General features: G+C 41.9%; 2 protein-coding genes across 3 annotated transcripts in view; both read left to right on the top strand.

Annotated features, from left to right (window-relative positions):
* Positions 1–4,520, top strand: part of nrg2b (neuregulin 2b) — a 69,048-nt gene extending 64,528 nt beyond the window's left edge. For both annotated transcript variants that reach the window (XM_004563192.3, XM_004563191.3), the window contains 3 exons: positions 637–852; positions 2,216–2,399; positions 3,581–4,520. In XM_004563192.3, coding sequence (XP_004563249.1) covers positions 637–852; positions 2,216–2,399; positions 3,581–4,057 — 877 coding nt within the window. In that variant the 3' untranslated portion in view covers positions 4,058–4,520. The remainder of the gene's footprint in view (positions 1–636; positions 853–2,215; positions 2,400–3,580) is intronic.
* Positions 4,521–8,503: 3,983 nt separating this feature from the next.
* LOC101467932 (N-acetyllactosaminide beta-1,3-N-acetylglucosaminyltransferase 2) lies at positions 8,504–14,197 on the top strand. Its single transcript, XM_076890929.1, has 2 exons — positions 8,504–8,677; positions 9,549–14,197. Exon 2 carries the CDS (start codon positions 9,553–9,555, stop codon positions 10,951–10,953), a length of 1,401 nt encoding a protein of 466 aa, XP_076747044.1. The 5' UTR covers positions 8,504–8,677; positions 9,549–9,552; the 3' UTR covers positions 10,954–14,197.
* The last annotated feature ends 690 nt before the right edge of the window (positions 14,198–14,887 follow it).

Here is a 14,887-nt window from a genome sequence, read left to right as displayed (position 1 = left end):
AGCAAAGGTAACAAAGGGAAAAACAAAATGTTTTTTCTTTAAATTTACTGAAGTCATAGGATATCAACTTGTGCCACTTTGAGCTCTCGCCCTCAAGCTTAAAAGTATTGTGAAGATAAGCTTCACAATACAGGTATATAAAATACAATATAAACTGTCTGTGTGACCTTATATTGCTAGAGCTAACTAAGCAAATTGCAGCTAAAACAGAAAAGATTCTCCATAGTTGCAGATTGATTAGTCACTTCACCACCAGAGGGCAGAGTAATAACTCATTAACTGAGCTCTAACTGCAACCACAGCCACTGGGCACACCCTGTGCCCCTTATCTGTGGTACTGCCTGCTGCTTTGGCCTAGCTTGGCATGCCTGCTAGATCACTGTAATAACATCCACTCCATCTGCTATGAATAGCTTTCAGTACACGGCAAGCACATATCTGCACAACAAAGTACAGCAGCTACACGGGGTAGCTTTAACCACCTTAAACACAACACAAACGAGTCCTGATGCTCTGTTTTCATGCTTAACACAGCTGACTGTTGTGTGTCGTTGGGATCAGTGTATTAACTTCAGTCTCCCTTAGTATCCCCCTTCCTCCCCGCTGCTGTCATAACCTTCTAAACTCGTCCTGCAGACACGAGGAGCACACGTGGAGCATGGAGCGAACAGAGAGTATGAACTCAGACTGCCAGTCAGGTGGGCTCTCCAGCTCTGTGGGAACCAGTAAGTGCAGCAGCCCAGCATGCATGGCGAGGAGGGCCGCCCACTGGGGCTGTACGGATGCGTCGGGACCGGGAATGCAGTACGGGGACTCCTACGATTCTCTAAGAGACTCACCTCACAGTGACAGGTAGAGAAAGTGGAAATGGTGGGCACTGTGGTTTGGAGGGAGAAGGAACTTGCTCAGTGGCTCTTAAACACTTTTTCTTGGCTGTGCTTCTTGCTACAGTAGGCCCTTTACTCTCTGGCGACACCAAGTGGCAATTAATTGCTAGGACTTTCTTTTTTTAGTCTTTTTAAGAACTATATCACCCAGACACTGTTAATAATAATGTGTAAAAAGATATAGCGGTGGTGAAGGCAATTACATTCAATTCAATTATTATTATTATTATTATTATTATTATTATTATTATTATTATTATTATTATATGTTTGTTGTTGTTTAGGTGATTCTACTCACCTAGTTTTGATACACAGGTGTGACATCTTTTATTTATTTTTTTCACCCATGACTTTGTAAAGAGAAGAGAAACGGGGCGACAGCAGAGTTCATCGGAACAGGAGAACCCTGAAAAAAGTTCAAAGATCAAAAACTACAACATGAAAAGCACAGACTGAGGCTGCAGTGACACTTCTCATTGTATTTAACACTCAGTTGCACTTCAGCTCTTTGCATATTATAACTTCTCTCCTCCGCGTCTGGCTCATGGATCAACAACAGTACAAGCAAGAGTGGCCCAAGGCTCGTCATACCACACACTTACACTGCCTCTATCTGACAACAGAGCTCACTTCAGACAGACGGGCTTATCTCTGGACTAGAGCGGACAGCGAGCACACTACCTCTGCTCGACCATAAAACCAGCTTTAGCTCTGCTATAGACTGGTGACCAGTCCAGGGTGGACCTCATTCCTCTCCCTATCACAGCTGAAGTAGGCTCAAGCTTCCCCATGACCTTCATTTGGTCGGAAGAAAATGAATGGATGGATGTTAATACTGCATAATAATAAATAAGTAGTATTTCAGAATATGGGACATGGATGCACAAGTAAAGCTGAATTCAGTGAGCGGCAGGAGTCATTCAGTTCTTGTTGGAGTGAATGCACATGAGCAGTAATGTCTTTTATACTCTTGTGATTGACTAAGCAGGTTTGTTGGCACATAATGGGGGGACCTGAGCCAGTTGGTTGCTTCTGTTGTTTCTGTTTGAAGTTTTTTCCTTCCATAGTTCAAAGACTTACAGATCACAATGAGGGCTGGTTTTTGTGTGTGTTATGGTGCTTTTCAGGGAACAGACAGATGTGTGACCTCTTTCAAAATATCATGATTAAACCGATGGTGCAGCTGAGCGCCTCAATAATGCAGGAGTGCACACTTACTAAGTGCATTGTTAAAGTGAGAACATTGTGTTCACCAGATATGAGCATCTGTTAAAGGTAAAAATGCACACAGTTGTGGTTATTTTTTGTGTTTTTCTAACCTCATCCAGGTATGTGTCTGCACTGACCACGCCAGCACGCCTGTCTCCTGTGGAGTTCCACTACCCCCCGCTGCCTCCCCAGGTTCCCACTTTTCAGATCACCTCGCCCAACACAAGCCACGCCCTCTCCCTTCCACCTGCTGCTGCCGCCTACCACAGAGACGATGACCAACCGCTGTTACGGTGCCCCGATGTACGTAAGCCTATATACAATATATAGTCTATATCAAAAGCACATGTCTGTTCCCCCCAGCTTTACTGTTATTGAAGATATAAAAAATTCTTTGTTTTAAAAAAAAAAAATCTGTTAGTTATAAGAAGAACTTAGCATGTAACCTGCAGTCTCTGTGTGGGCATTCACTGTCCCCAAGTTCATTTTCCTTATAATGTTTGCATGTTCAGCACAAACCATATGTATAATTGATTTACCAGAAGTAAACAAGCCACCATGACTAACATATTCTCTCCCTACAGCATGTGTTTGAATGCAGGCTGTACAGAGGTGTCTTTCTTTACTTTCTGTGCACCGATACTGCTGACAACAAAGCCGAGCCAAGGCTCGTGAAGTCGCATTCAACCTTCTGTGGGGTTATTGTGAAATATAATGGTTTTTGCTGTGGCACGGACAGAATAGCATCACAAAACTAGCACACAAACAGTAACTGCTGCCTAATGTCCAAAAGTCACCAAAAGATTGATGTACTAAACAGATGGCTTTGACATAGAAGACGGCTGAGCCTGGCTCTGGTTAAAAGGGAGTTTTTTCTTCCCACTGTCACCAAGTGCTTCCTCAAAGGGGCCCTTCTGATTGTTGGTGTTTTCCTCATAATATTGTATGGTCTTTACCTTACAATATAAAATGCCTCGAGGCAGCTGTTATTGTGATTTTGTGCTATATTAACTGAACTGGATTGAAAGCCAAAGGGCCTGAAGTGCCTTAAACCTGTATTTTTTTTTTCTAATTGCCAGCAGGGGGTGACTGGTTACAAACAGAAGTGTACAAAGAAAAAGGGGCTTCATCTTTCCTGATTTATGACATCATTAAACAACTTTCTTATAGCTTTATGATCTCAGTTGCTAAAATTACGTCTTGTAAAATACAACATTAACTTAATGCTTAATGTTGTAAATTATGGTCCCCAGGTGAGTAAATTGGGAGGATATTGAAGTGTAAGTTTTAGGCCAAATCCACCTTGTGATTAGCAAGCTGCTACCATGTGAGCATGCAGTCTCTTGATATACATGGTGAAGTGTGCTCAGTTGAAGGCTTCACAGCAGGATCGCCTTCTCTTGTATGCATAGGCAGACCAACACACCAGTGGGTCAATAAATTTGTTCAGCCATTCTAAGAAATCTGTGTTTTCTCTGTTTCAGGATGGAAGTTTATACAGGCAGCCCCGACGTCCTCGACGACCCTACCTGACAGAGAGCACAGGAAGTCTACCGTCCAGCCCCTACCGGCTCCCCGATGACGAGGCTTATGAGACGACACAGGAGTATGCCTCTTCACGGGAACCCATCAGAAGCCGGCGTCGCCCGCGACGCAACCGACTCAACGGACATATCTCACAGCGCTCGGCGGGTTTACGGGACTACAGCTCACAGAGCTTCAGCCAGTCAGAAGAGGAGGAAGAGGACGAGGAGGAAGAGGATGGTCACGGGGAGAGCACGCCTTTCCTCAGTATGCAGAACATGAACATGGACCCGCCTCTAAATGTCCCGGGTTTCCGTTCGTCATCCGGTGCAGACACACGGACTCACCGCGGGCTGAGTCGGCCAGGGACGCGCAGCAACGGGCAGAGCCGCGGCTCCCAGTCGCAGCGCTCCAAGGCTGACAACATGCCCCTTTAAGACTTAACCTCCCTCCGACGCCCACCATTACACCCCCGCCACCTCCCGCCCTCTCCACTTCACACACTCCCCTTCCTCTTACACACAACCCGTGGACTAGAGACCTGCACCTAGGAGAAATATTTTTATTTTGTATAACAGACAGATATTCTAAACAAATGAAATATTTATTTTCATTTCAGCAAAAATTGTCTACTAGCTAACAGCAAAGACTTTTTTTATAACGGGGGGGAGGGGATATTTATATGTAAAGTTTTTTGATTTACAGCATTATGAGAGATGAAAAAAATAAGAGAATTACGTGCCAATTTTTTCACAAGTTAGATAAATAGAATAATATTGTGGTGCCTTTTGCTGTATGCTGAAGTTGGAGGTCCCATTGAGTTTTTGTAGCCTTTCTTATAAAGACTCCTCGTTTTTATAGAGACCAACCCTCTTCCTCCTTTTGCTTTGGTTTGTTTCTCTGATTTGGGATCTTCCTCTTTTTGAACTGTGATCTGATTATGTCATCATGCAATATTGATTCCTCCTGTGTAAAAGGTGTCTGTTTACATGAGTATGACCCACGCGATGCGCTCGTTTCACAGGGACATTTAGTCACTGACGCAACCAAGATGTGTAGGGTAGTTTCCTCGGATGAACACACATCGGTCATTTATGTCCTCGTTCGCTGCCTGTCAGTCATTTCTTGTTATTTCTGTAAAAGCAGGAACGTTGGGGAGTTGTCGAGGGAAAGTGACTCCAGATTCCTCGTGTAGGTATTCAGGGTGCTGCCATGACATTGGTGGTGGTTGTAGTGTGCGTGTACTGTATGTGTGTGTGTGTGTGTGCGTGCCTGTATCCATTCTGCACGCCTCATGAAGCCTCATTCGGTTGGCGCCTCTGTTCACCGTGGAGGGTGTGATCTCTGTTGTTTGACTGTCACGCTCCTCTCCATCGATCCTCACGCTGCCAGAAGCTCCATTGCACTGTAAGAACCTCCCTCCGTGAGCAGTCATTGGCCAGGGAGCTGCCGATCCAAACCGAACCTAACCAATCCAGTTGTAATCCAGCCTGACTCTGGCCTCCCGTGGACTGCCTAGCCCGCTCGTTTCCTATGCCAGCAGCTTAGAGCCGCACTGTGTCTCAGGACTTCCCCATCACATCACAGCCAAAAAGACTCAAAGCAGAGAACGCACGTCATCTCAGTCACAGTTCAGTTCGCAGGTCAGATCGACATCCCCTCACTCCCCTTCTTTTCGCCATCTATCAGGTTTCTCGCGCTTACTTGTGGCTAAAGGACGGTAAACAACGCGTTTGATTAAACTTTTGGAATCAGTAGGCGGATTCAGTTACTTTTTTTCTTTAACTCCAAGAAGTTATGTGTGCGTTTAAGTGAGCATGTGTGTAGCCGTGTTAAAAAGATGAAGTTGTGCAGAGACGGCATCTGTTTGCGCTCTGATGCAGGGGCGTAACCTTGGAATTCTGCCCCCACCACTGAAAGGTGGATCTCCCTCTGGGTTTCCCATTTTCGCTCTTTTTCCTTTTAAAAAAAAATGTGTTTGTTTTCTTTTTAAAAAAGGATATCCCACCGAAAGCTACGTGGGCTCACATTTTGCCACACTAGTGACGGTGCTGCTCCGATCGGGAAGAAGCACCATGTGCGGGTTCACATTGCTGGGAAGAGAGTTTCCGAGGCTGATTCTACCTTTTTAGTTAGCTCACACGGTTGTATATGATAATCCTGATTACTGCATCCTTGATTTGCATTCCTATACCTTTTATCAACTGAACTTTATTTGCTTGGTCACACTGACTGACTGAATGATCTGTTATGTGTGTCTCTGTCTGCCCCTTCCACCCACCACATCGCAACCTCACCGTCACGTCTTCCTCGCCCTCCTACAGAAGCAACTAGCAGACAAAGTTAAGTCCAGTGAGTAAAACCAAACAGCACACTACCAGTAGTCCGATCATGTCAGAAATTCTTCCACTGCAGATGTACATCAGGTTCTGAGACCCTTAGAGAGACCCTTTGAAGTTCACTGAGGAAAATGATACTGTGTTAGATACAATGTGTCCCGATTAGACTTCATTTCCAATATGTAGAGTTTTGTTTTCTTTCTTTTTCCCCCCACACAGGCAATGCATGGATCACAGATATAGAAATTATCCCCTCAGATTTAGGGGGAATCGTATGATATGAAAATACAATTTGGGTTCACGGCCCAGTGGTCTGGCTAGTTTTGTCTTACTATCACTGTAATCAATCTGGGATTTGCAAACGATTTGAAATTACTGCAAGTGAGGATAGTGTGCTTCTAGAGCTAGTCGAATTGTTGACAACCCCACCCTCTTTCTCCTCGACCCCACCCCACCCCTCCCCCGCGCTTCCCACCCACCTTTTTTACGAACACACGTACTTCTCTCACGCACGTACATCCATATCCACAATGAAGCACACACACTGAGCACACAGACACACAAAACCGTGCATACACAGACACACTCACACAGCCCCTCTCATGTTTGTTTGTCAAGCAGTTTGTCTTTTTTACCTACCAACCTATCCTCCTCCTACTCCTCATCTTCCTCCCCTCCTCTCAACCCCAAATCCCCTGCATGTCCTAGTGGTACTGGTAGTTGGGTGCATGGAAAAAGCAGCAAGCAAATCTTTTTTTTCCACTCGGTGAAAAAAAAAATAATAATAACAATAATAAAATGAAATAAAAAACGTGTCCTCATTTTAACATTCAGCAATAAATCCCCTTCTCTTCATGTCCATCATTCTTGGAATATGCTAGAAGATTTTTTGCAAGTTTTATCAAAAACATACTACTTGTAAAAGAAGAAAAATCCAAAACACCCCTTCATATGAAAAATAAAACTTTATTCCTACCATTTTTGAAACAGTCCTGTCATCTTTGTAACTGAAATACTGCGTGATTGCCTCTTTAACAAGCAGAAGGTCTGAGATGATCAGAAGCATATCCACTCTCACTGAGGTCATCTGAAGCCTAGGGCAGGAAAGAAAATAGCTGGAAACGGGGTTTGGAGCAGTTGGACCTTTCAACTCACAGAGATTACTTACACACAAACACTGACCACATTCTTTGAAACCTTAACCACGTGCATCCACAACTGTAATAGTAAGGAAAGTTTTCATTACTACTAAAGGTTTAACTGTTCTAAAGGAGCAAGGAGCTAAACGATCACATCTTCAGTCTGTTACCAGAATATCAGATGATTATTGTGTATTTAAGCTCTCAGTTTTTAATTAATCAGGTATGCCGACACTATTCACAGCCCACATTATGACATGAACAACTAATAATGTCCATTATTATCTAATTTACAGTTGATCGAGAACAAGCTAGGTTTCTGAAACGTTTGGAAGCCGGGAACCAAAAGTTACTTACTGTGGACCAAAGGGTCCTAACACTAACATACAGCACACATTTACAACCATTTGTACTCTTAGCTGCAGCTGAAACTGTTTGTAAGACTTTGCCTAAATACTTCAAATACTTGAGGCACAATGTGTCACAATCCTGCGGAGGTTTTTACGGGATCAGAGATAACAAGGGAAGGAATAAAAAGGAAAATATGCACTCTTTATAAGAATATTATCTAGAATATTACAAAACAACCTTGATTTGTGAGCTCTTTGGCTTAAGAGCTGTGAGCCCGGCTGGGATGTTCAGATAAACAGGTATTTTGATTCAGATTCATGTTGATGGTGATGACACACATTTTCACACAAAGAAACAGAAAACATCCCATCTTATGCATATAATTTGCTACTATGTACATGTAGGGATGTAAGACAGAGAGGAGCCACAGTTTATGCCTCCAAACTGCTACAAACACTGAGGAGGGAGCGTTTAGGTAAGATTGGGAAAACCCTAAGACAACAATCACCAACCAAACTGATTCACACTTGTTTTCCATGACAACTGTTGTAACACCTTAGTGTCAGGATTGCAGACACACCACATTATTTAAATGCAACCGTTTTTAATCAGAGTTCTTGTCTGACCTGATAGGTGTGCGGATGACAGGAATCTGCCCATGAAAAGATTGCCAGGTGATGAAGTCATAATTAAGCTGCTAAAAAAGAAAAGATTAGGTGGAGATTTAGGGCGGCACAGAAGGAAGTTCTGTTTCCAAACTGATGTCTGGTTATTCATGTGCACAAGATGAACTGAATGAACTAGTGAAGTTTCACACCCACACTGATATGTTTTACATAGTATTTTCTCTGTGATTCTGGGGTAGTGACACCAACAGCTGAGTCACTGATAAATGTTATTAGTTTTGTATCGTCTTCATTTCTTATGAAACACATTGATGTGTTTCCCATTGTTTGTGGGTGGAATTTCTCTTCGTTTCACAAGTGGGTGTATCCATGCTGCTCGGCAGAACCCGAAGCAGCCTCCTCAGCCAGAGGGCTCAAAGGAGGAGCTTCAGCTACAGAGGAAACCTTCCTGATAGACTGACTCACTGTATTTTATCTTTAATTCTTGAGTAGAGAGTTTACTCAGACTAAATGAGACAAAACTGTGCTGGACAACGCTCCTCAACTAGATAACAACAACTATGTGATTATTCCGTGAAATAGAAAGCCTTCATTAAAAACAGGTAAGCAAAGAAAACTGCTGACATCAACAGCTTCATTAAACCTTTTAGGGTTGAAGTCATGGTAACCCTAACCTCTATATTTGGGAAGAGACCAAAACAGAGTTTTTAGAAAAACTGTGATTTTTTTATGCTTGTTTGTTAAAATTATGATTTTCTTTCTACCCTCAATGGGAAAACAATATAATAAAAGCCAAAAATGACATCTTCTTATTGGCTCGGGTCAGAATAGGAGTTAGAGTTAGGAATAGTGAAGTTTGGGCTGTCACTGATTTAGACCTAAGAAGGTAAGTTTTTTAAAATGACATCATCTTTTCAGTTTCTTGTTAACACAAGGAATTTGTAGACTGCGTTTGTTTATCTGCTAATAAAAATGTGCTTAACTCTTTTTCATACCTCAAAGTGTGACTAAATTTAACTCTAAATAAACGTTCCTTTTGAACTTGTGATAATTATCTGCTAAAAACCACACTACTAAATTTCAATCAAAGCACATGGTTTTTGATTGGTGGAGTCAAGATTGCGCATGGCTTTGAAATGACCAGAAAAAAATTGCTTTGCATCTCAATGCTTACATGCCAAATGAGCCAATTATACTGGCTGTTAATCATGTGATCAAAAAGAACTCAGCTAAAATCTATTTTACGCACTCGTTTGTGAGATCACTGTTACATATGGTCTTAGTTCATCTCTCTTTTGCAAATCTTCCATTTCCTCATGCTTCTTCACTTCATTTCTCTGCGGAGCTTTGCCTCTCGATCCAGATACACATAAATCCGCTATTGTACATTTAATAATTGTTTTATATTTTGAAACTCAGAAATTGTCAGATGTCAGATTTCTTCAGTGTAACTTGGTGTTTGTGTATTTGCAGCTGAATGGCACCGTGTTACTTTCGCTGGCGCAGGGTGTTAATCTGTGTGTGCACGCCTTGCATCTTCCTGGCCCTGCTCTTTGTCTACGTTGGTCTCACGGTGTGTATGAGCATGAGGAGCATGACAGCACCAGCGAGTGAAATCATGCCGAAGAGTTCTCATTTTGTGGCCAATGGAATTTTAAGAAAAAAGATCTTCGTCTCACTCCCTAAAATTTTCTGGGAGAACCAATGTCAGAAAAAGGCTTTTTGGAACCAGCTCCAGCTGGTCGTTGACCGTCAATTTAACCCCATCCTGCACCCCCACGAAGCCAAGGGATTAATGAAGAATATCAGCTTTGATGATTTCCTGCTGAAGAAGAGTTTCTCTGCAGTTCGCAGACTCAACAACATGACATATAATGTTGACGAGCTACCACAACAGGTGCAAGACTTCACCAAGTACATGCAGACAAGAGACTACCCGGTTCTCCTCCAGCCAGGTGGAGAATGTGGAGCTCAGGGAAAAGACGAGCGGGAGGACCCTCTGATTCTCTTCGCCATCAAAACAACACTGGATAACTTCAACAACCGACAGGCTATTCGGCAGACCTGGGGCCAGGTGGGATGGGTGGCAGGACAGAAGATAAATGGCAGTGGCAGAGATAATGGTGGAGCCTATGTCCGCAGGGTATTCCTGCTGGGCAAGCAAAACACCAAAGAACCGGGTGTGGATGTGTCTGCGTTACTCAAGTTGGAGAGTACGCTCTATGGAGATATTCTGCAGTGGGACTTTGAGGATACATTTTTCAATCTCACCTTGAAGGATGTGCTCTTCTGGAGCTGGTTCTCACACTCTTGCAAGCAGACCCACTTTGTCTTCAAAGGAGATGATGACATCTTTGTCAACACACCAAAACTGATAACCTACCTCCAGATCCAGATGGAGAAGCCGCATGTGAAGAAGAACATGCACAACTTCGTGTTTGGGGACGTCATAGGAGCAGCTTCACCCAACCGAGTCAACATCTCAAAGTACTTTATCCCACACAGCTTCTACAAAGGGTTATACCCCGCGTATGCAGGCGGGGGAGGGTTGGTGTACTCGGGTCAGTTGACCAGACGTCTGCACTTAATTTCTAAAAGAGTTCACCTGTTCCCCATCGATGACGTGTACGTAGGGATGTGCATGGTGCGGCTCAATGCCTTCCCCACGCACAACCACGCCTTCCTCATGTTTGACTTCCCCAAAAATGAAGGGAAAGACCCGTGTTCGTACCACACCATCTTAGTGATCCACAAGCGAAGCCCCAAACAGGTGGTGAAACTTTGGGCTGACTTGAAAGAGACACAGGCACAATGTCGACATGTGCCTCTGAGAGTTGAACAGAAGGAGAAAAACAAAATAACCCCCAGCACTTTGTAGCCACCTTGAAATGCCTCTGGGCAAGCTATACGGGCAGATATGTTGTTTAAGTTCAGTGGTCACTGAGACATAAAAACTGCATATAAAGAATAACAGGATTGCAGTAAAGGTTAAGTGGAAAAAGTACAGGCTTGGAAATGTAAAGGAACTCCTTTAAGGAAAATTCTAATAACCATTTTTGTAAAAAGGCATCCGAACCTTGTCCTACATTAATATAATATAAAACAATATTAGTACATGAGAAGGCAAATACTATTCCAATCTAAATTCTAATTCCCATGACAGCTTCATTCTGTTGTTTTTAAAAATAACCATTTTGTTGCCTACATTGTAGAGGGTGACTTTGCCTCCACACCTAAACAGTAAAATGGGACACTCAGGAGTAACCGTAATTTATGTGTAGTGGCTCAGCATAGGGAAAAGAATCACAAGTCTGTAATTTCTAATGTGAGCTCCAGTAGGTTTTCTTCATGTATAGACTGTGATCAGCTGACCTGCCACTCTTTGTGGATTTACACAACCGGATTCAACAAGATGTAAACAGTTTCACAAGCTATCTTCACTGATGTCTATCCTCTACACTAAAGTTAGAATTCGGTTAATTATTCCAAGTGTCATTAGGCTAACTTCAAATTAAGTACTTGCTACACTTGATGTAACCTAACACTGACCACGAGCACCTGCAGGCCCTTTGCACCAGTGCAACAAAGAGCTTTACAGCGGTCCCTTGTTTATCACGGGAGTTACTTTCTAAAAATAACCCGTGATAGGTGAAATCCACGAAGTAGCAAACTTTTTTTTTTACAATTAGTATAGATGTTTTAAGGCTGTAAAACCCCTCCCTACACAGTTTATACACTTTTCTCAGACAGGCATGGACATTTTCACACTTTTCTCTCTAGTTTAAACACTCTCAAAGTTCAAACCTTCGTAGAAAAATAAGTCCAGTATCATAGAATGAAACCAAAGATCAAACCCTGTTTTCAGGTCCAGAACACGGGATTTTGTTTCGCTAAATGTGCCTCATAATCCAAAAAATACGGTAACTTCTACCTTCCTTTAGCATGTCCAGAAGTCCAACATTTTGTGCGATGGTTAGCAATAGCATCGTCCTCTGCCTTTGGGTGCTACCGCAGGTGCGTTTGATGGTGTAAAACGTTTCGTTGACATTGTTGTGTTTGTTGGGGAGAAAACTTACAAACATACAGTCACTGTGTCTACTATTTATTTTTTCACTTCATAAGTCTATGTTCCTCACTTATATTTAAAACACTGAATAATGTGAATGACTAGCACTTTAATAATAATTTGCAAAGCATTACATTATTTTTAAATATCTTTTTTCATTTCTTTCATGCTCCTGTTTGTACTATGAAATTAAAATACCTTGCAGACTGGTTTGTTAAACTTTGACTATCCTTGCTTACTTTAAGCATGCAATAATGCAAAGTTTGAATGCCTGCAAAATGGATATAGTAGGAAGTATGAGGGAATGAGGTGGGGTCATTGTCTCACAAACAGCACTGTATAAAACAAAAACTACACACAATATTCGAAGCACATAGTGCACTGTGGGAATTTACGACTGTGCGTAAATCCCCCCTAATATTGGTATGAACCAGCTCAGACGGGGCTGCATCAAGACACGAGGACTAAACCCCAATTCAACCAGACCCAGAACTGATCCGGAGTTAAAACAGGACTACAACAGTTCAAAATCAGGACTATTTAGGATTTAACCAAGACAGAACCAGAATCAGAACTAAATGAGCACTAAAATCATCATAGACCTGCACTACACTTATTTTTTAATTCTACCAAAGTCCACTATGTAGATTCACAAAAGTTTATATAATTATTTAGCCTTGTTGTGCAAACAAGCCTGCATAACTTAATAAATATAGAATTTGAAAAATAACAAACCTAAAAAGAAACACTAGGTACGAGATACATGAGGACCTATGATACGGTGATACTTTTGGTAAACGACCATTTGACTAACATGTGTGTCTCACCTGCTCTTGTTCCATCTCTGTGCTGTCCTCATTCTCTCTCTCCCTCTCTGTTCCTCTCTCTCCCTCTTTGTGCTGAAAATCAAGCCAAACACCAACATCATCAAATATACAGTTGAAACCAGATATTTACAAACGCTTCAGATAAAAACAGAAACACTTTTTTAATTGTAACATCAAATCAGACTAAATGTTTATTTTTTTTTTAGATTGATAAACATAAAAAACACATTTGTTAACTTTAAGAGTAAAGAGAGAAACTATCTGTATTTCTATATGGCACCAAATTGTATTCAAATTGAGCCACACTTATGGAGCTCCACAGTTCTTTTCCTGGTCTTTTGTTGACATCTCTTGATTTTCCCATTTTAAAGAAACAGGCTCTGTGTTTTGCCTTATATGCATCCACAGCTGTGCCACCAATTTACTCACATGGACTCTACTAACCTATCAGAAGCTTCTTCAGCTCAGGATGGAATCGTCTGGAGTTTTCTTATTAATTAACAATAAACTTAGTGTATATGTACTCCTAAATTTAATGAAAGTGATAAAAAATAGACAGATCTCTGTCTCTCTTTATTCTGACATTTAACTAATTCAAAAGATATTTCAACATTTATTTATCCAAAAAAAAACCAAGTTTACTCTAAATTGATGTTGTACAGTAAAAAAATGTTCGTGGCTCAAGGGGTTGGGAAGCGCATCTGTAACCGGAAGGTTGCCGGTTCAATCCCCAGGCTCTCTGTCCTGGTCGCTGTGTCCTTGGGCAAGACACTTTACCCTACCGCCTACTGGTGTTGGCCAGAGGGGCCGATGGTGCGATATGGCAGCCTCGCTTCTGTCAGTCTGCCCCAGGGCAGCTGTGGCTACAACTGTAGCTGCCTCCACCAGTGTGTGAATGTGAGAGTGAAAGAATAGTGGCCTTGAAAAGCGCTATATAAATCCAATCTGTTATTATTATTATTAATCTTTCAGTCATTTCTAACCCCCCCAATCCCACATGCATACTACCCTTTAGGGCTAAGCCCCGGGTGTATCAAATGTCTGCCTCCGCCTCTGGAGCTGATGCTAAATGCTATCATGCTGTCAGTAATTTCTGAACAGCTAGATGAAGTACATGAGTACCTACCTGCCCCTGAACCTGGTTTTGCCAGAGGTGTCTCCCAGGAACACTTCCCTTGTGCTTTAGGAAATCAGTTTTTTCCTATTTCTGTTTTTTTGTTTTTTTTGTTTTTTCCTATTTCCGTTGTGTTTTGTGTGCTTTTGCAGCATTTTTCTTATTGCTGGTGTTTTCTTAAGTTGCAGTCCATTCAGCCTCTCAGGGCCACCGTACCATATAAATAAAACTGAATTGAATTGAATGAGTTAAACAAGACAACAGGTATTCGAGTTTCAGGTTACAGCAGCTGAGCTAGTTTTGCAGTGCCAAGGCTCAAAACAAACCAAACAAATGTGATATCTGTTTTATTGTAATATATATCTGGATTTTCATGTCTGAGTTCATAAATGATCAAGACTGAAACAATCTCATCCCATTACAAGTGGAATTAAAATCCAACTGATAGTGGACTACAGTATTAAACTTTAGGCGATAAATAAGAGATTGGCATTCATCCAAACACTGAGGCTAAAGGCGTCAGGCAAAGGTGGAGTTGGTTGGTGTTTCCCGTCCTTGACAGGGAGGAAAAACAGGTCTGTTCTCCTCCAGTTTTGTGCACTGTCACAAAGTGGAGCGTTAAATCCAATAAAGCTCCTTCAGCAGTTCGTGTGTATGACCGCAGTGTTTAATTCATGTATAGATTAGTGCGCAGTGTTTCACTACATGTATTATTTGATATAATTATTGTAGGATACATTTCAGGTATTCATGGGCTTTTGAAAAAACTGAGTGTACATTCTTATTTAAAATTATTTTTGTCAAA

Source organism: Maylandia zebra, linkage group LG2, assembly GCF_041146795.1.
Source record: "Maylandia zebra isolate NMK-2024a linkage group LG2, Mzebra_GT3a, whole genome shotgun sequence".
Lineage (NCBI taxonomy): Eukaryota > Metazoa > Chordata > Actinopteri > Cichliformes > Cichlidae > Maylandia > Maylandia zebra.
This window is presented reverse-complemented; position numbering and strand designations above follow the sequence as displayed.

Bases quoted from the DNA above. Each gene is read 5' to 3' on its own strand.
- LOC101467932 (XM_076890929.1), top strand. From the start codon at position 9,553: ATGGCACCGTGTTACTTTCGCTGGCGCAGGGTGTTAATCTGTGTGTGC.